General features: G+C 55.2%; 1 protein-coding gene across 22 annotated transcripts in view; it reads left to right on the top strand.

Annotated features, from left to right (window-relative positions):
- PGS1 (phosphatidylglycerophosphate synthase 1) overlaps nt 1-19,880 on the top strand; it is a 36,736-nt gene that overhangs the window by 11,437 nt on the left and 5,419 nt on the right. For 8 of the 22 annotated variants that reach the window (XM_025468171.3, XM_049113869.1, XM_049113867.1 and 5 more), the window contains 6 exons: nt 2,006-2,105; nt 3,084-3,273; nt 3,971-4,149; nt 6,413-6,934; nt 7,119-7,253; nt 17,002-17,150. In XM_025468171.3, coding sequence (XP_025323956.1) covers nt 2,006-2,105; nt 3,084-3,273; nt 3,971-4,149; nt 6,413-6,934; nt 7,119-7,253; nt 17,002-17,150 — 1,275 coding nt within the window. The remainder of the gene's footprint in view (nt 1-2,005; nt 2,106-3,083; nt 3,274-3,970; nt 4,150-6,412; nt 6,935-7,118; nt 7,254-17,001; nt 17,151-19,880) is intronic. The other 14 variants (XM_049113873.1, XM_049113872.1, XM_035720523.2 and 11 more) reach the window with 8 other exon arrangements.

Genomic DNA, 19,880 nt, shown 5'->3' with positions numbered 1-19,880 from the left:
GTGAAGGGTTCGGGGAGGGCTAATCCTCGCTTGCATGTCTTCCCCACCCTACACAGGGGTTCCTAGGCTGCTCTGTCTGCTGGTCCAGGGCTCAGCAAACTACAGCCCATTGCCTGTTTTTGTATTGCCTGTGGGTTAAGAATAGTTTTTGCATTTTCAAATGACTAGAAAAAAAATCAAAAGGAGGAGAATATTTGTGATGCAGGAAAAGCACGTGAAATTCAGATTCCTTGTCCGTAAGTAAAACTTTATTGGAACGCAGCTATGCTCACTCACACACATATTGTCTGTAGCTGCTGTTTTGCTACAGTGGCAGAACTGAGTAGTTGTGACAGACTGTCTGGCCCACAAGGCCCAGAATATTTACTGTCTGGCCCTTTGCAGAAAAGATTTTCCAACCTTGTGCTAGGCAAACGAACCGAAGCACAGGTCGGGCTGGGGTCAGGTGCCAGGTCTGTGGCCCTTCTTGTTCCACCTGCACTTGTTGTCACGCTACACTTATCACCTGCAGTGAGATTGGAGGGGGGAGGGTGGGAAGTGCCAAAAACCACCGTTTTTGCACAGGACATGCTTCTTGGGGCGTGAGTCCAGCACACATTGTGGTGCGGGGGCATAGTCTATGGGCTGACTTAACGTGAGTGTGGGCGAGACCGTTCTGTTGTCTGCATCTTGGGATGGCTTTCTGCTCTGAGGCTGTGAAATGAGTCTGGCACCCACAGTTTTCTCTGGGTTCATCCTTGCCTGGAAACCCACAGGTTGGAGCTGGGAAATACTAGGGATTGGGTGCAGAGAATGGGGGGTGGGGTGGGTCAGCAGAAGCACTTCTGTCCTTTCCTCTCCCTCCCTGAGAGGGAGGTCTCCCTCTGTCTTCAGGACATGCTTTTAGCTACAAGCTCGGGAAGCCTGTTTGTTCTTCTGAGAGAACAATGTCCTGTCCAGTCCATGGAGAGTGGCCAGTGGGCAGGTTGTGTCTTAGATTCATTGGTTCAGCAAATATTTACTGAGTGCTGTCCGTGTGTAGGCACTGTTTGCTGTGTGTCTGTGGGGATTTTCTGTTGAAACGTGTGAGAGCTGGTGTCTTAGAGTTTTTCCAAAGGTGGCAAGCTCCGGACTGCTTCGGCAGCATATCTGACCCACAGACCCTCTGTTCTGAGAGGCCCGGCTGGACAAGGGTGCCAGCGGTACCTTCTGGTTCCTTTTACTGGTCTCAGATGAAGGAGTCTCCTGGTGTTGACTCTTGAGCACTCATGGTGCGGATGTGTGTTCCAAGATGATGTGGGGGGGGCCGGGTGTGCATTACCTGGCAAGTTGATCCTTTTTTGTTGTTAAAGTAGGTTCCATGCTTCTCCCTCTGCCTGTGTCTCTGCCTCCCTCTCTCTCTCTGTTACTATCATAAATAAATAAAAATTTAAAAAAAAAAAAAAAAAAAAAAAGGGATGCCTGGGTGGCGCAGCAGTTTGGCGCCTGCCTTTGGCCCAGGGCGTGATCCCGGAGACCCGGGATCGAATCCCACATTGGGCTCCCGGTGCATGGAGCCTGCTTCTCCCTCTGCCTGTGTCTCTGCCTCCCTCTCTCTCTCTATCATAAATAAATAAAAATTAAAAAAAAAAAAAAAAAAGTAGGCTCCACACCCAGTGTGGTGCTCCATGTGGGGCTTTTTTTTTTTTTTTTTTTTAAAGATCTTCTTTATTTATTCATGAGAGAGACACAGAGAGAGAGGCACAGACACAGGCAGAGGGAGAAGCAGGCTCCACGCAGGGAGCCCGATGTGGGACTCGATCCTGGGTTTCCAGGATCACACCCTGGGCCGAAGGCAGGCGCCAAACTGCTGTGCTACCAGGGCTGCCCTCAATGTGGGGCTTGAATTCACAACCCTGAGATCAAGACCTGAGGCGACAACCAAGAGTCGGACTGAGCCACCCAGGTGCCCCTCGATCCTTTTTTTAATATGTAATCATCTTTTTGGATCTTATACTTCTGTTCTTTGGGATTCTTTCCTTGATAGGTAGATTGTCTGGAAAACACTCTGGAAAAGTCACTCCAAGCCAAGTTCCCTTCAGACCTCAAGGTGTCCATCCTCTTGGACTTCACACGGGGCTCAAGAGGTGGGTCTGGTGCACCCTCTGCCCCAACATTTCCCCTTTCAGAGCCCTGTTTCAGGAGTGACACTCTTGCCACCCCCCGCCCCCGCCCCAGGCAGAGGCAAGGCTGTTTGAAGACGGCCCAGACAGCCTGGTTGTCCTGGTTGTCCGGCAGCATTCCTTCTGTAGCTGGAAGTGACTGGAAGCCCAAAGAAAAACAACTTAGGCTAAAGGGACTGTTTTCAACTCCTATGACTGACCTGCTTTGGGCGGGTCAAGATTTGGGGGTTTGGCCAGTCACCAGGACCCATCTGCTGGCCCTCCTTCTTTGGGCTGGCTTTATTTTCAGGCTCCGCATGGTGGCCTTGGCAGCCCCGGGCCTGGCTACCCATGACATTGTGTCCATCGGAAGAGAGCCTGCTTCCTGAGGGTTCAGACTGGAGCTCCCAGAGTGGCCTGCTGTGGGCCACGCACCAGGGGCTGTGCGTGTGCTGACCAGCCCAGCCCAAGCCTGGGTGCCTTCTCATGGAGCGGGGCGAGGGTTCTGTGTGGGTAGAGCCATCATTACCCAGGGTAGGAATGCCAAGGGCAGAGGAGGGTGGAACCCCTAGGAGGAGATGGGGGTATAGTTCCCAACAGGAGAATGATTGGGTGCCGGCTACTAGAATAGCAGATGTCTGCAGCTCCACCCACTCCAGTCTTGTTCTGAGATGCGGCAGTGTCCAGAGCAGAATTTGGTCTGAGGTCCTCCGGCCTGTGATGGTGCCAGACAGAATAGTGGCATGCCCAGCCCATGGAGAGTGGCCAGTGGGCAGGTTGTGTCTTGGATTCATTGGTTTAGCAAATATTTACTGAGTGCTGTCTGTGTGTAGGCATTCTGGCCATTTCATGGGCGGCACAGGCAAACGTGGGCCCTGGTAGGCAGTTCCTCCCCTGCGGGGCTGGGTATCTTTCCTGGTGTGAATAGCCTGTCCTTTCTCTTCCGCTCGCCCACGTATTTAGGTAGGAAGAACTCCCGCACAATGCTGCTCCCGCTGTTACAGAGGTTTCCAGAACAGGTCCGCGTCTCTCTCTTCCACACTCCTAACCTCCGTGGTCTCCTCCGGCTCCTGATCCCTGAGCGCTTCAATGAGACCATTGGCCTGCAGCACATTAAAGTGTACCTCTTTGACAACAATATCATCTTGAGTGGGTGAGTCGGCTGCCTTCCATCAAGGACCTCCCTTCAATTCGGCCAGGGTGGAAGTTAGCAGGACACAGAGAAGGGGAAATCGGTCACCTCAGGCCTCAGGAACGTGGGCACATGTTTGTAGTCTGGTGGTCGGTCACACTACTGCCTCAGTGTCTTCCACGACACCCTCCTCCGCCGTGGCTGCTGGCAGCCCATCGAGGGTGGTCAGAAGGGGGCCCTGGCTTCCTGAGCACTTCCTGGGTGCTAGCCAGTCCTCTGTGCCCACATGTGCTGCTGTGTTTGATCCTCACAGAGACCCGTGTGGTGTTTTCCCTACTTCATACACGAGAGACTAGAGAGGATGAGTGACTTCATTGGGCAGAGCCAGGAACACAGAAGAAATGAACCGCAGAGCCAGGATGGCCGCCTGGGTCCTTTTGATTCTGAAACCTGGGCACTGGGCTCAGCCCTGGTGGCGGGTAGTTGGCTTTGTGAGGGTCCCTCTTCTATCAGCTGTCGCCTCAGCATCGAGACTCCGTGGCTTCCTCGCTGTTGTCCCCTCATGCCACTCTTGTGCAAGTGGCCATGCTCAGGGGCGGCTGCCCTGTGGGGTCCTACGTGTTCGTCACTGCCCTGATCCCACTGGCTCCCCTGCAGCCACTGTTGCCTGCTCTCCTGCCTGAGTCCTCACCCACCTCTTTCCCACCCCCTCCCGCAGTGCGAACCTGAGCGACTCCTACTTCACCAACCGCCAGGACCGCTACGTGTTCTTGCAGGACTGTCCCGAGATTGCAGACTTCTTCACGGAGCTGGTGGACGCAGTGGGGGATGTATCCCTGCAGTTGCAGGGGGATGACACAGTGCAGGTGGTGGAGGGGATGGTGCATCCTTACAAAGGTAGGGTCCTGAGCCCTGCTGCCCTCCCCAGCCTGTGGGGGGTGGAGGTGAGGGCTGAGGAGAGTGCCCCTCTAGGAGCCCAGCCTCTGTCTGAGGCCAGACAGAAGTGACTCACTGGCTACCAGGCATGCTCTGTGGGTCCGGGGAAGGTGGGAGTGTGGGCTTTGGCCTGTGCCTGGGGGAGGGAGCCAGGGGCCTGCCCTGCACTTACAGGAAGCAGCCTGCTAACTGGCCTCCCCGGGGCCAGTTCCCCAGTGGGGAGCCCCAGGGCTCTGTGGCTCTCAGCTCCACTGAGGTCTGTGGCCTCCTGCCTGGAAAGTGAAATGGGAGAGCCCTCAGCTCTGCTCCCTGGAAACAGGCAGACCCTGGCAGCTAGTGTTCCTGGGGGCATTTGCATTCCTCTGATTCCTGTGGCTTCCTGGTGGCCTTTGGGAAGGCCCACTGCTGAATTTGCAACAGTGTCAGCAATGTGGGGAGGGGTAAAGCCTGACCTTATAAGGAGAAGAGCCCCTGTCCTGGGTGCAGGGAGCGCGGGCCCTGGAACCAGTCTGTGATCTGGGTGTCTGCTTTGCCTGCTGCCAGCCTGGATGCTCAGTTATTATTATGATATTTTGAATTTTTATCAATAAAAAATTCATGGAAATTTGTTTTCTCTTGTATGAGTACCTATGTATAATTCTCAATTTTGCCCTTTGGCTCACAAAGCCTGAAATACTTAATATCTGGCCCATACCAGAAACACTGGCCGACCCTTGTCTAACTTTATAGGCCAGGCATGAATGTGTGGAGAAGAGGGCCCCACGTTCTGGGAACGTTATGAGTCATTTTGCTTGGGGGGCAGGTGAGGGCGCCTGGGCCCACATAGATATGCTCAGGGGAGCCGGGCAACTCAGAAGGAGCAAACGGAGGGATGCAGGGGACACTCGAGACCCTCGGAAGGATAGCCTGAGACATGGTGTGGCTGGAGGCTGCTCCCTCCCCCGTGGGTGCTGCTGTCAGGGAGGGAGGGCTCTCCTTGTCCCAGAGCCCATCCCCAGAGACACTCAGGTGTGGCCCTGTCCCCGGCCATGAACGTGTCCTGCCCTGTTCCTCTCTGACTCTGGCTCAGCCTTTCCCAAGGCTTGCTATTTCCTCCAGAGGGCCAGCTCTGGGCAATTGCGGATGTTCTTGGTCTCCCATCGTTGTCACCCTGCAAACTGCTGCTCTTAACCTGCTCCCTGTTTGCACTGCATTTGGGTTTTATCTTCTCTTCTCAGTTGGATGCTGGCTTGTTAGTGTTCAGTGACAGCATTTATGCTCAGTTCTCGTCCGTCCAGTGTGTTGAGACAGCCACCCACCCCAGCTTGCCTGTCCATACACCCCACCTTGGGGACCCTGCTCCCACGATCCCACTGTGTGGCACTTGCTCAGCCCATGGTTTTGCCCATGCTCGCATTCACTCACTCACACGTTCCTTTATTGTTAGCCTATCTCACTGAAGTGCAGTGTGCATGCTGAACACCAGCCTCAGGTGTGCAGTCCACATGTGTGTGCATGATGGGCCGGCTCCTGGAAGCCCCCTCCAGTCCCCTCTCAGGTGCTGTGCCCCAAGGTCCCGCTCCCTTGATTTCTGTCACCTTCAAGTAGTCTGGTCTGTTTTTTGAACTTCTTTTTTTTTTTTTTTAAGATTTTATTTATTTATTCATGAGAGACACAGGGAGAGAGAGTGAGAGAGAGAGAGAGAGAGAGAGAGAAAGGGGCAGAGACGCAGGCAGAGAGAAGCAGGTTCCATGCAGGGATCCTGACTTGGGACTCGATCCCTGGTCTCTAGGATCAGGCCCTGGGCTGAAGGCGGCACTAAACCGCTGAGCCACCCGGGCTGCCCAGTGTTTTTTGAACTTTTTATAGGGGCACCCGGCTGGCTCTGTTGGTAGAGCATGCGACTCTTGATCTCAAGGTCGTGAGTTCGAGCTCCATGTTGGGTGTGGAGATGACTTAACAAAATTGTAAAAAAAAAAAAAAAAAAATAATTTTTTGTAAGTGGAACTGGTAGGGGCCTTTTCACGTTCCTTGGCGGCAGGTTCTTTATGACCTTTCCCTGGACGATGATACCTGAGGAGGAGCCTCTCTTGGGGCCGGGGGTCTGTGCTCAATCGAAGCCTGTGGGTAGATGGTCAGGTGGGGGCATCTGCACTGGCCTGTCTCGTGCCGTGTCCCTGTGCCAGGCAGGAGCCCAGAGCCCCCACTTTGCTCCTTCACCTTTTCCTCCTGTGTGTCCCTGCAGGTGACCGGGCCGCGTACTGCAGGGCGGCCAACAAGAGGGTTATGGATGTGATAAACTCAGCTCGGGCCCGCCAGCAAGTGTTGCACGCCCAGACCTTCCATGGCGACTCCCTTTTGACTCAGGAGGACGCGGCAGCTGCTGGGGACCGGAGACCAGCCCCCGATACCTGGATTTACCCGTTGATCCAGATGAAGCCCTTTGAGATCCAGATTGACGAGATTGTCACTGAGACCCTGCTGACAGAGGCTGAGCGGGGCGCCAAGATCTACCTCACCACTGGCTACTTCAATCTGACCCAGGCCTACATGGACCTGGTCTTGGGCACGCGGGCTGAGTACCAGATCCTGCTGGCCTCCCCAGAGGTGAACGGCTTCTTCGGGGCCAAGGGGGTGGCGGGGGCCATCCCAGCCGCCTATGTGCACATTGAGCGGCAGTTCTACAGGGAGGTGTGCAGCCTGGGCCAGCAGGAGCGGGTCCAGCTGCAGGAGTACTGGCGGAGGGGCTGGACATTCCATGCCAAAGGTACGCGGTGGCCGGCTGGGGCTCAGGGTGCGGGGGCAGCCTGGGGGGTCATCCCCAATCCTGCTTCACCTGTCTGTGCTGGGCCTTCCTCCCATCTTGTCCTCCTGGCAGCCTTGCACACATGCCACAGCCTCCCAATCGGGAGCATTTGAGTTCTGCAGAGTTTTCTCTCTTCCGCTCGCAGAACTTCATGCCGATGACCTGGGTGGCTGTTTCAGGAAGCACGTGGAACTTCTGCGGGTGGGAGGAGGTGCGTGCGGTCACCTTCCCTGGTCATCAGTTTCTCCCACATTGGCTGTGACCTTCTCAGGGACAGAGGGTATGTTCCTGTCCCTGAGAATTATTTATTTGGTATTAAATGGTTTTTCAGTCTTTCCATCCCCACTGTGGTTCTTTCTGCTTGATGTGAATTCCCCACTTATTCCCCATAGCTGAGGAAGTTGAGGCCGTGTCCTTTCCATTCTGAGCGACACAGCACTGCCCATACGTGGGTCATGGTCTGAACTGTGTGTGGATTATGATCCTCCGCAGGCATTGGTGTGCATTCCTGGGTCAGCTCACACGTGCCATAATCCCAGGTCCGTGGTCTTAGGGATAATCGGGTTTCAAACCTTGTGCTCAGCAGAGGGATTATCCCTGCTGCTTGATGTGTTAAGGGCACCTGCCTCTGGGGTGGAGTTATTCCTTCCGATGCTTCAGGGGCCACACGACCAGATACTTAGTCCTGTGTCTGAAGAAGAGTGACAAACGCAGAGAGCCCCTGGCCATAAGTGACATGTGTGGTTTTTCTGGGTTTCTCTTTGGTGGTCAGAGGTCTGTTTGACTCCCGTGCTGGTCCTGGAGTCTTGCGGAAGGGCTGATGGAGGAGGGGATGGGGTTACTCTGGTCTCTGGTCTTTGCCTGGAAGTCCAGGCTGTAGACAGCCATGGCCACTTAGCTGCGTTGTGTAGATTTGAGGTCATTTTGGAATCATTGGGTGGGTGGAACTCTTTTTTTTCTTACATCAGTGATTTTCACCTGGGGATATGTTAAAAGAAATACTAAAGCCCAGACTGCCTTAGGTCTCTTGAATCCAGCTCTCTGGGGATTAATCCAATGTGGTGTATGTATATAGGTTTTTTTAAGATTTTGTGTATTTGTTTGAGACACAGAGCACAAACAGTGGGAGCGGCAGGCAGAGGAAGAGGGATAAGCAGACTCCCTGCTGAGCAGGGAGCCAAAGCAATGCGGTGGTGTAGGGGGGGCCCCCTCAATCCCAGGACCCCGGGATCATAACCTGAGCTGAAGGAAGACAGTTGACAACCTGAGCCACCTAGGTCCCCGCAACGTGTGTGTGTGTGTGTGTGTGTGTGTGTGTTTAAACTCTCCAGGAGTTTTTTTTTTTTCTTTTTAATTTTTATTTATTTATGATAGTCACAGAGAGAGAGAGAGAGAGAGAGAGAGGCAGAGACATAGGCAGAGGGAGAAGCAGGCTCCATGCACCAGGAGCCCGATGTGGGATTCAATCCCGGGTCTCCAGGATCACACCCTGGGCCAAAGGCAGGCGCTAAACCTCTGCACCACCCAGGGATCCCTCTCCAGGAGTTTCTGATGCCTTAAGAATCACTCTCACATCTCCGAAGGATGGCCCTTCTGGTCTCTAGGGTGGTGGTTCCCGCTTCCTGCTAGGAGGCTCACATGCCTGTTCCTGCTAGGACAGGTGGCATTGTGTTCTAGGGCTGAGCCAGGCAGGTGGTCAGATGCCTCAGGCAGGTAGGGCTAGCCAGCAAGGAGGTGTGGAAAATATTTCAGGATTGGTTTTGTTCCTTGTGAGAATAGCCACGGTGCCCAAGCATGGAGTATTGAAGACTGACCTGGAAAGCAGGAGGAGCTTTGATTCTCAGAGGGGACGTGTGTGCCTGGGGAGCTGTGCAGGCGATGCCTTGACAGCACTCCCTCCTCGTCTGTTCTGTGGCACTTCGGGCTCCCCAGCTCAGTGTGGTCTGGTGGTTCTGACTGGGCTGTGGGTTATTTCCCTGATTCCCTGAACCAAGCAGCACTGATAAATGAGCAGTGACCCCCCCCCCCCTTTACCGTTGAAACAGAAACACACAACCGGCTTTTCCAGTGTGGCTCGCCTTTTCCCGGACAGGCATGCTTCTGCCCCACCCCGGGTGGGGCCTTGCACTCCGGGAGCACTGGATTAGTGGGGAAGGTCAGGAATCCCAGGGCACGTGTGCCTGTGAGTGTGAGAGTGCGAGTGCGCAAGAAAGAGGGGATGGGGTACGTGGGCAGAGGAGCCTAACCTGAAGGCCAGGGGTCCGAGGTCAGAGATCACTCGGTATTGAGGTCAGCGGCCAGGGTCCTTTCCTGTTATTGTGATCAGTGTAGGGGGTCCTTAAGTCGGCCCCCTTTTCTGGTTCATTCCTGCATGCTCATTGTCCCCAGAGCAGCCTATGAGAGGAGCGAGCAGCCCAGGTGGTGGCAGGGGTGGGTGGCTGGGTTTACTGAGGCTCTCTGCAAGGCCCGTGCTGGGTACAGATGGTGTCTGTTTATGCCTGCCTGTGGCCAAGTAGCCCATAGCCTGATAGTCTTACTCAGGCTCCTGCAGGGCAGGCCTGGCTGATCTCCGCTCTGTGCTCCCGTGAACCCTTGGTGAGGACGGTGAGCCAGGAGCCCATGTTCATGGTGTCCACATCTTTGTGGCTCTGACAGTACTGTCCCCCCACCCCCCAGGAGTCAGGCAGGGGGGACTCTTGCACCTGCTGTGGCCCTGTGAGTGAAGTGATGCAGGAACACTGCCTGGTCCCTGCCTGTGGGAAGCTAACAGTGTTGGCTTGGGGCGCATCCTCCTCGTGGAGGTGACCTCAGCGGTCAGTAGGTGCCAGTGGATAGCAGCTCAGTCCAATGGCAGAAGGCTCCAAGCACTGGGGTGTGTCCTTCAGTCCTTTCCAGCTTATCCCGGCTGGAGGATATCAAGCAGTTGTAGAGATGCCTCGTTGGAAAGACCGGAGGTGACTTGTGGAAGCAGTGCTCACTGTATTCGGTGGGCTACCGAGTAGAGGTGTCTCACTGGCAAACTGCGGATTCCTTGGTGTTTTTTTTTTTTTTTTTTGAGAGAGCACGAGTCGGGCAGAGGGAGAGGGAGAAGCAGGCTCCTTGCTGAGCGGGGAGCCCAATGCGGGGCTCCATCCCAGGACCCTGGGATCTTGACCTGAGCTGAAGGCAGACACTTCACCGACTGAGCCACCCAGATGCTCTGCTTTGCTGATTCCTTAGCATCCTTAGCAGACTTGAGTATACGTCATGTTAATATTGCTTCGAAGTACCAGCAATATCATCCACTATTTAAAGACCTACTCTAGAGACTTTTGCAATGTGGTCCATTCATTTTTTTGGGTTTTTTTTGCAAAGACCACCTATTCAGAATGCGGAGAGGCCCTGTGTACATGTGTCGTGCTGGTGACGCCACCAGACTTGGATTCTTTAAGCCTAATTCTCAGGCCAAATTTACCTTTGGCAAATGTGTAAGGACCTGGTCCAACCTCCATGTAAGACAGGGCGATGGCAGTGGTTCGCCTTCAGGAGAGCACAGTGACCTGACATACATTCTGTTGGGCTTTCTGTGAAGTGGCCGAGAGCCGAGGGGAGGCATCCCAGGGGCCGTGGGGTGGGTGCTGCTAGGTGGGCCCATGGAGGTCTTGCATTTCTCGGTGAGGAGAGATGTCCTTGTCACCTGTGGTTTTGTTCCCGTTCCCCCCACCCCCCTGGGGGTCCCTTAAGGACTCTGCTACAGTTGGAGGTCCTAGCTGCGTCTTCTTGGCCTCTGGAGAGGCGGCTGGGCATCCACGTCAGACAAGAGTCCACCGGCAGCTGTGCGGGTTCATGCCTGGGCAGTTGCCTGTGGCCTGGCCCTCGCTCCTTCCCTGGTAGGTGGGGTGCAGCAAGGCTCTGAGAGCTGGAAGCACCTGTAATGCTGCAGAACGGTCACCTGAGTTCGGTGCTGGGTGTCCGTATTTTTCCCCAACTATGCTTTCATTATTGTGTAGGCATTTGGTGCCCAGCACAGCACCTCACAGCTTGTGTAGTTATATTTTCCCTTTTAAGTGAAAGTTTGTATTTTCTCATTTATTTTATGTATGTATTTTTAAAATACTCAATTTCTTTTTTTTTTTTTTTTTTTTTTTTAATTTTTATTTATTTATGATAGTCACACAGAGAGAGAGAGGCAGAGACACAGGCAGAGGGAGAAGCAGGCTCCATGCACCGGAAGCCCGACGTGGGATTCAATCCTGGATCCCCAGGATCGTGCCCTGGGCCAAAGGCAGGCGCCAAACTGCTGCGCCACCCAGGGATCCCTAAAATACTCAATTTCTTTAGAGCATTTTGGGTTCAGAGCAAAGCTGAGAGGAAGCTCCAGAGATTTCCCAGCTGCCTTGCGCCATTCTCTCCCAGCCTCCTCTACTGTCAGCATCTGGCCCCAGAGGGCGCGCTTTCAGAAGCGATGATCCGGCGTTGACACACTGTCATCCTCCAGAGTCCACATTGTGTCAGGGGTCATCCTGGTGTTCTGTATTCATGGGTTCATGCGAGTGAGGACCTGTATCTGTCATCATGGTGTCACATGGAGGCTTTCATTGCCCTGAACAGCCTCTGGGCTTCCTGTCCATCCCCCTCCCACCCCTGCAGCCACCAGTCCCTTTACTGTCTTCATCCCTTCACCTTTTCTAGAATGTCCTGCAGCTGGACTCACACCATCTGTATCCTCTTCAGACTAGCTTCTTATGCTTAGTTATGTGCATTTAAGTTTTTTTTTTTTTTTAAATAAAGACTTATTTGAGAGAGAGAGTGAGGGGAAAGGCAGAGGGGGAGGGAGAAGCAGACTCTGCTTTGAGTATAGAGTCCGACACAGGGCTCAATCCCACAACCCCAACATCACAACCTGAGCCGAAACCAAGAGCCAGCTGCCCATCTGACTTGAGCCCCCCAGGCACCTCGTGTTTAGGGTCCTTAACCCTTATGTCTTTTGGTGGTGCTGAGTAACATACTGTTGTCTGGACCACAGCTTGGTCATCCATCCACCTACTAGAGGACATCTCAGTTGCTATAGAGTGGAGAGCAGGGCTCGAGGGCCAGGTGCAGAGTGGTTGTCAGAGATTGTAAGCCCTGCATTGGCCATGTGCCAACCAACCAGCATCTCTAGGGCTCGAGGAGGTGGCAGCCCCAGGGGAGCCTGAGCGGGAGGATGTTTGTGTCTACTCCCCAGACAGGAGTGGGCCTGAGCCTTGCTGCTGGTGCTGTCATGGGACTTCTTGCTGGGAGCCTGGCCCCAGCCCACCCAGCAGCCCCTTTGGGCAGGGGCCACATCCAAGTTGGGGGTATCTCGGAGGAGAATCAGAAAATGAGCTTTGAGGGATGCCTGGGTGGCTCAGGTCCTGATCCTGGGTCTGGGGGTCGAGTCCCGTATCTGTTTCCCCCCGGGAGCCTGCTTCTCCCTCTGCCTGTGTCTCTGCTTTTCTCTCTGTATCTCTCATGAATAAGTAAAATTGAAAAGAAAAGAAAAAAAGAAAAGAAGAGAAGCTTTGGGATGTAGACTTGCCTTTCCTCTGGGTGCAGTACCGTAGCAGTGCCAGTACAATGTGTGTGGCTAGGGTGGGGTAGGCCATTGGATTAAGAGATTTCTGGCTCCTGCTGACAGAGGAATCTGTTAATGATTGTGAGAATTGTCACTATTTTTACTGCTTTCCCGACAGGCGGCTTGGCCTGGTGCCCAAAGGTGAGCTTGCAGTGCGAGCTGGGGCGACTCCGCCCTGTGTGTCTCCGGCACGCGTGCCTCAGTGGGGTGCTGGCAGGTGTGCACTGGGGCATGGACCACTCTGCTCGGGGTAGGGGGGGGCCTGGTCTCCCGGCCTCTTGAAGTGGTCTGGAGTGTAACAGGTGACTGCTTAGCCCTCTGAGGTCACGACTGTGGTGTCTTCTTGTCCCCTTAGATTTTTGTAGGGTCTGAGAGTCCTCTGAAGTTTATTGCAGAATATCGTGGTGGAAGTGAAGGAGAGGGTGTAAGATGACATTTTTCTTTCTTTCCTTTTTTTTAAAAAGACTTATTTATTTATTTATTTATTCATTCATTCATTCATTCATTCATTCATTCATGAGAGACACACAGAGAGAGGCAGAGACACAGGCAGAGGGAGAAGCAGGCTCCAGGCAGGGAGCCCGATGTGGGACTCCATCCCGGGTCTCCAGGATCAGGCCCTGGGCTGAAGGCGGCGCCAAACCACGGAGCCACCCGGGCTGCCCAGATGACATTTTTCTTGAAGAGAGCCTCAGGGACAGCCTCTCACCAGAAACGGTCTGGAGCACCTGCTTTAGAACTCAGAGGTTTTTATACTTAATTTCGTCATCATATGTTGGAAGATGCACAATTAGCCTCATTTACTCGTTCAAACAAGTATTTATTGAGTGTCCACTGTGTGCCAGGCAGGATTCAGGGTGCTGGGAATCCATCATTGGGGACCTGCCCTCTCCAGGCATCTGTCTAGTTTAATAGGAAGCAGATACGTACAGATGAATCTGTCTTTTTTTTTTTTTTTAAGATTTTATTTATTCATGAGAGACACAGAGGCAGAGACACAGGCAGAAGGAGATGCAGTCTCCTCGAAGGCAGATGCTCAACTGCTGAGCCACCCAGGCATCCGTAGATGAATATATTATAATAAAATGTCAGGTGATGGAACGGGTTATGACCATAGCAGGAGGAGGGATCTGGGCCGGATCTGGGGGTTAGGTGGCGGGTTGGGAAGACCTGTCTGCAGAGGGGACATTCACCAAGCACAGACCCTGGCTGGAGGGTTCAGGTGGAGAGAACAGGAATATGAGGCCCTGAGACTGCTGGGCATGAGGAGGAGTGAGGGGGGCAGGTCGGGAGGGAGTAAGGCCTGGAGGTGGCCGGGCCCATGGGAAAGGTCAGAGGCCTGGCGAGGGAGCGCTGTGAGAGCCCTGGGGCCACCTGGTTTGCTCATGCACAGCGCTGGACCGTGTGGAAAAGGGACTGTAGTGTAGGTGTGGGCAGAGCAGGAGAGGAGGCCCAGGGTGAGGGAGTGAGGGCTCTCATTGAAGAGCTGGGAGCCCGCAGAAGTCTTGGGATTCCGTCCAGTCATCTGTGTACCCCAGCGTGCTCCCTTGGGCTGAGGGCTGCCCACGGCCAGTCCTCTCTTGTGCTGTCACTCCTGTGGCTCTGCCGAGTGGCTCCTAGTCTTATGGGTGCTAGGTTGGTAGAGGCGTTGGGCACAAAGGTCAGGGCTTGATAACAGGCTTATGGCCCTGCTGGGAAGTGTGTAGAGGCCCCAGCCTGCCTCTCAGCCTCTGTGCTCAGGCCCAGAGCAAGGGATGCACCCTTGGGAGTCCCTCCCTGAATGGAGGTTTCCCGGCTGTCCTTTAGGTCTTTCCCAGCAGCAGAAACGTCCCGCCTTCAGAGAGCTTGCACCTGGAAGGGCTGTTCATGGGGCATTATCTTGATCTCCTGGGGCATGGGTACCACGTGGCTTCAACATCTGTGGTCTTTATGTGGAGAAAGATCCCAGTCCACATGGGTCTACAGGGGGAAGTGGTGGGGCAGTTGCAGGTCTCACCAAGGTGGCCAGTAGGTTCAAGATACGTGCTGCCCTTCACTCGCACATGCTCTCCAAGGCCAGCCAGGGCCAGAGAGGAAAGCTGAAAGACAGGTGTCTCTCATGCCTTCCCAATGGGGCGATGGTGGCGGGTGGGTACTGAAAAGCTCTCGTCTCGTTACACATAGAATCTGGGTACACCTTTGTGTAGCACGCAGATATGATTCCGTGAGAGCAGGATTTCCTTTGGGGCTGGCAATTAGGAAAAACAGGTCTAAAAAAGCTTGTTAGTGGTCAGTAACGAAAGCAGGCTGGAAGCTGGGGCGAGGAGCTGTTGGTATGTGCGGGGATGGGCTACATGCCTCTCATGGCTGGCCCCTAGGTTGTAAGTAATAGATCTACGTTTAGGCAGATTTCAGAAATAAGAGATACTCAGAAGACCAGGTCCTTTCAGTCTTGCCCTCCAGGTCCTTTCAGTCTTGCCCTCTGGTCCAGGAGCCTTGGATGGCATGGTTCACATCAGCCTTAGCCAGTGCCAGCCCCATGGGTGTTGGGGACACACTCACTGCTGGACACACTCACTGCTCCCAGCTGAGCGGGCTCCGGAGAGCCGGCTGCATGAGGAGCATGGAGCATCCCCAGTGCTTTTGAGTCTTTCTGATTGTGACATTGAGAGAGTCAGAATAGCAGTGGCAGGTGGTGAAGCTCAAAGGCTGGGGGAGGTCAGCCCCTGGTCCTGGCCCCCCCAGCCTCAGGCTTTGTGGAAAGAGGGGCAGAAGCAGCTGAGCCTAGTGGAGGCGGAGGGCCGGCACTGAAGCAGTCAAGGCTTACCTGTTCCACCTGGACCTCCCTGGGCATCTGGAACAGAATGCTAGGGGCCAGCCAGCGCACCCCTAGTATCTCAACACAAGATAAGGTGAGCCACATGGTTGCCTACGCGACAGTGGCCCCATGGGGCGGTACAGTTGGCTGAGTGACATACGCAGGCAGGCAGGCAGGCGGCTTTGATGTGGCCCCTGTGTGTGTGTGGGGGGGTCGAGCACATTACAGGAACAGGCAGCAGAGCATCGTCATCTCTTACCCAAGGTATTCTTGGAAATGCTCTTGCTCTGAGTGAGAATTAGGAAATGGTCTTCTATTTTAGGCTTCTTGGTGTGTATTACATGTTGTTGATTCGCTCACAATGGTCATGCGCTCCTGTGGGCCCCTTTACAAGGGTCATGTTGGCAGAAGAGAGACCGGCGGTGGTGGGGAGGGTGTGAGGAGGCGGGCTCTGAGCAGGCCGGCAAGCCTCACAGGGGAGCCAGGCCGGCTCCAGCACCGGACAGTGGGCTGGGCTTTCTGGGCCGAGCGTTCTCGGTGCCAGTGATGGTGTAGTGTGGAGGAAGAGACAGAGGCCAGACCCAAGTCTGAGCTCCTGCAGGAGAAAAGAAGTCCAGGGCAGCAGATGTCCTTGGGAAGTCAGGTTTTGGGAGTAGCCTGTTTAGGAGAAGAAGTAGCTGTGACAGGCCCTGGACCGTGCCAGCAGGCCATGGGACTCGGAGGAGGGGGGACGGGTGCACAGCAGACCACCTGCCTGGCGTCTGTTTCAGAGCACAGTTTAGGATTCTGAGACCATCTGCAGCCTTCCTGACAAACATGTCAGCATCCCGGGGGATGGGGGCAGTATCCTCTATCCCATGGCTGCTTGTACTGTACCCTGCTTTTTGTCCAGCTGTGTTGTCAGCCGGCTCATTTCCTAGCAGAAAAGGGGAAATGGTGTTCTCTGGGGCGGGACAGAAACTTTCAGGTCCTCTTAGCTTCTCTCCTCCACCGGCCTCTAGTGGACTTTGCGTGTCTGGCTTTGGCTGTCCCTGAGCCCCTAGCAGGGACGCGCATCTAGTGTCCTGTTGGGTGTGGTGTGTCCGCAGCCCGAGACAGAGAACTGCATGTCCCTGGGTGGGAAGGGATGCAGGATGGAGTGTATCCTCCATACCCACCTCCCCCCGGCAACAGCTGTATTCCCGCAGACTTGGGTAGGAGCATTGCTGTCCCCTAGGCTGCCATAAGCCCAGTGGGGTCTTTCCCCTTGGTGCTCATGGCAGGGCCATGGAGTCTCTGGCCAGGGTGGGCTTCAGGTTCCAGTGGCCAGGATGTGGCCGAGGCAGTTCAAAGAGCTGGGGATCAGAGGCCCTGAAGCCTCTGGGAAGGGCTGTGGTTAGCACGGGGTGGTGAAAGCAGAACCTGAGCATGGGCATCCAGGGGCTCCCTGAGAAACCCACCTCTCGCTGTGCTTGGGCAAGACAGGAGGAGGTGGCTTCCTGGGAACGCCGGCTGCCCAGGTTCCTGCCCTCCGAGCAGCTCCCTGAGCGGACAGCGCATCGCGCCCGACTGCTCATTCCCAGCGGGCTGCTTTTCTCTTAGGTTGAATGAAGTGTGGAGAGGCTCTCGGCAGATGCTGTGCTCATTTCCTGTCTGCACGTTTCCTTTTCCCTGCAGGCCTCTGGCTGTACCTGGCAGGGAGCAGCCTGCCCTGTCTCACGTTGATTGGCTCTCCTAATTTTGGGTACAGGTCAGTTCACCGGGACCTGGAGGCCCAGATCGCCATAGTGACGGAGAGCCGGGCCCTGCAGCAGCAACTTCACCAGGTTGGTTGGGACAAGTGGGATTTGCTGGGGTGAGTGGGTGGTAGCTGGGTGCTCGGCCCTGCCCACATCGCCGGGTCCCCTGAGGGCTGTCTCCGCCATCGTCTCCAGTGAGAAGGACCCCGAGTCCTCAGAAGCCTGCTGGTGGCTGGAAGGCTGGTCCTGAGAGGAGCCCCACAGGCCCGCCCTTAGAAACTGCATGCCCTTTTGCTTTTGTCCTGCTGCGGCAGCTGCTCTTGCCCCACTCCCTCTATGCGGGTCGCAAGCGCTCCTCTCTCACACCTCAACACCCCAGCTTCAGAGGGCCACGGGAGAGGTGGGGAAGCTGGGCTCACTCAGGCCCTGGGCCGCTGGCAGGAGCCTCCGCAGGAAGGCCGGCCAGGAGGCAGAATGGGCACTTAGGGCGCCAGTGTCTTTGACCAAAGAGACGGAAGGGGCAGACGTCAGGAAGCAGCCAGAGCACCGTGCAGAGGGGCTTCGTGGAGAACAGCGTAATGTCATGGGTGTGGGCAGCCCCGTTGCTACGTCGCTGAGCCGTAGAGTTGTGTGCACGCGTCACCTGGGTTCTGCCTCTCGCTCTGCCTTGTCTCCCTTGCTAGTGCTCTGGCTTGGGGTTGAACACACAGGGGACGGTGCAGGGGGCCGGCCAGCAGCAGGGTCCGCTTGTGGTGTGTTTGCGGAGTATGGAGGTGGGGGATATGTGGGATGGGCAGAAACTTGTGGCTGCCTCTTCCCCCTGCCCCCCTACCTGCTACCCCAGGGGATAGCGATTGGCCCAGCAGGTCCCCTTTTCCTTGGGGATTGCAGCATCTTGGAGTTTCTGTGGTATTGTTCTCACGCTGGCAGTTGTAATAAGGCTTCTGTCCTTCTGTCCTGAGCGTGGGAACTGGGGCCACAGTGGAAACCTGACCTGCTCTGTCTGGCTCGGCCCGTTGGGGTGCACTGGCCATCGGGCGCAGGTGGCCGGTCCAGGAGCCTTCTGCTCCCCTTGGAAGACACAGGTCAGGCCTGTGCTCTCAGCCACTTGGAAGTGAGGAGGGCAGCCCTTTCTGGAGCTGGGGTCGGAGACCCTGGGCCCCATACTGCTGGCAGGCTAACGGCCCGGAGAAGCCGGGGAGAACCCTGTTTCCTCCCTGGGGCAGCAGCTATCTCAGCCCTTCTTCGGTGGTGGAATATTTTACTGTCTGTTTAGAGAAAAACAGAAGGTTCCTGAGAACTGGTTAGTTCTTTTGTGGGACTGTGTGTTTGGTGGCCTGTGGCAGCACCGCTGGACTCGGAAAACACAGACACCGTTCTGTGCGCGTGAGAGTGGCCTTTCCGTGGAAGGGCCAGCTTCCCTCCTGAGTCACAGGAACACAGATAACGCTGCCGAGGGCCAGACCTCAGAAGCCTCGGCTGTTGACTTTGTGAAGCTTTTATTCTCCAGTGTTGGGAATGACTGTTGCGAAACTGTGGGAGCCTTTGTTGCTGGACAAGGGCATGGTAACTGCCTTGTCCCTGGGACCTGCCTTCTGCCGTCTGGGAATCCTGTCAGCGGCCCGGTGGGGCCTTGGTGCCGGGAAGGCCTTTGCGACCAGGGGCCAGAGGAAGTGGCAGCGGTTGTGCTCTGGGTGGCCAGCGCGGAATCTGATCTGCTCAGCAGGTTTCTTGCGACGGTGAGGCTTCCAGAAAATGAGGAAGCCTTGCAGCTGAGGCTCCAGTTGGAGTCGCTGGTGCAAGAGGGTCAGGGCTGCAGCCCGGTGGGGTCTGCTGGATTTCTGTACCCATTGCAGAGACGCCTCAGCCTGTGAGCCCCTGCCCTGGGGTCGGTAGCGTTGTGGGTGAGAACTGGGCCAGGACTGGTTCCCCATGGATTGGGGTTTTGTGGGGGCAAGTCCCCCAGGCCTGTGCCCAGGGTCCTGGTACTGGCTCTCCCCGACTTCCCAAGTATGGGGATTGAACCCACATCCTGGATCTGGAGAGAAGCTGGGCCAGTTGCGGTCAGGAGCTGTTTTCCTAAATGACATATTTGGGATATTTTCCTTTTCTTCCCAAACCTGAATCCCAGGGGCTTTAGATTATAGAAGGGTGCAGCCCTTCCATTCTTCAGAGCCATACTGATTTTTGTGCTTTGGAAATGAAAAATGGCATTTCTAGGTAATTCCACCTATATGCTTAGATTGTCGGACCGCAGCCCCCAGGCCCCCCAGCACTCCCACCAGGTGTCCCTGTGGTGCCTGATCCTGGGACTGCCTAGCCACACAACCCACCCACAGCCCAGAAAGTCCCTAGAACCCCGGCCACCCGTGTCCCTGCCCCGTTCTCCTCGGGATAGGGCCCTGTTCGTACTGCACTGGGCGCTGGGAATGGAGAGATATTTTTATCAGAATCCGAAGACCCTCCCTTCACTCAGTACACACAATAAAAACTGAAAGCTTCCTGGTTTTGTTCAGAGAACACAGTTTACCACTTGTGACCCAAGAAAGACTCCCTTGAACAGCACTGTAACCTTGGTCAGCTGACTTCCCCCTCCAGCTCTGTCGTGGGGTCTGTGAGGAACCTTAAGTGTTTCTGGTAATTTAATTGAAATCTTGGCTGAGTATTCGTTTGAAAGTATAAAGCTGGAGCGGAGTCTGTGGAGACGTCTGCACGCTTGGCCCCTAGGCCCTCAGCGGCTCCTCTGTCAGGCACGTCCAGCCGGGGACCAAGGCCGTCGCCACTGCCATCGGGAGGCCCGAGGGTTCGAGCTGGCGG

Source organism: Canis lupus, chromosome 9 (genome assembly GCF_003254725.2).
Source record: "Canis lupus dingo isolate Sandy chromosome 9, ASM325472v2, whole genome shotgun sequence".
Taxonomy (NCBI): Eukaryota; Metazoa; Chordata; class Mammalia; order Carnivora; family Canidae; genus Canis; species Canis lupus.
This window is presented reverse-complemented; position numbering and strand designations above follow the sequence as displayed.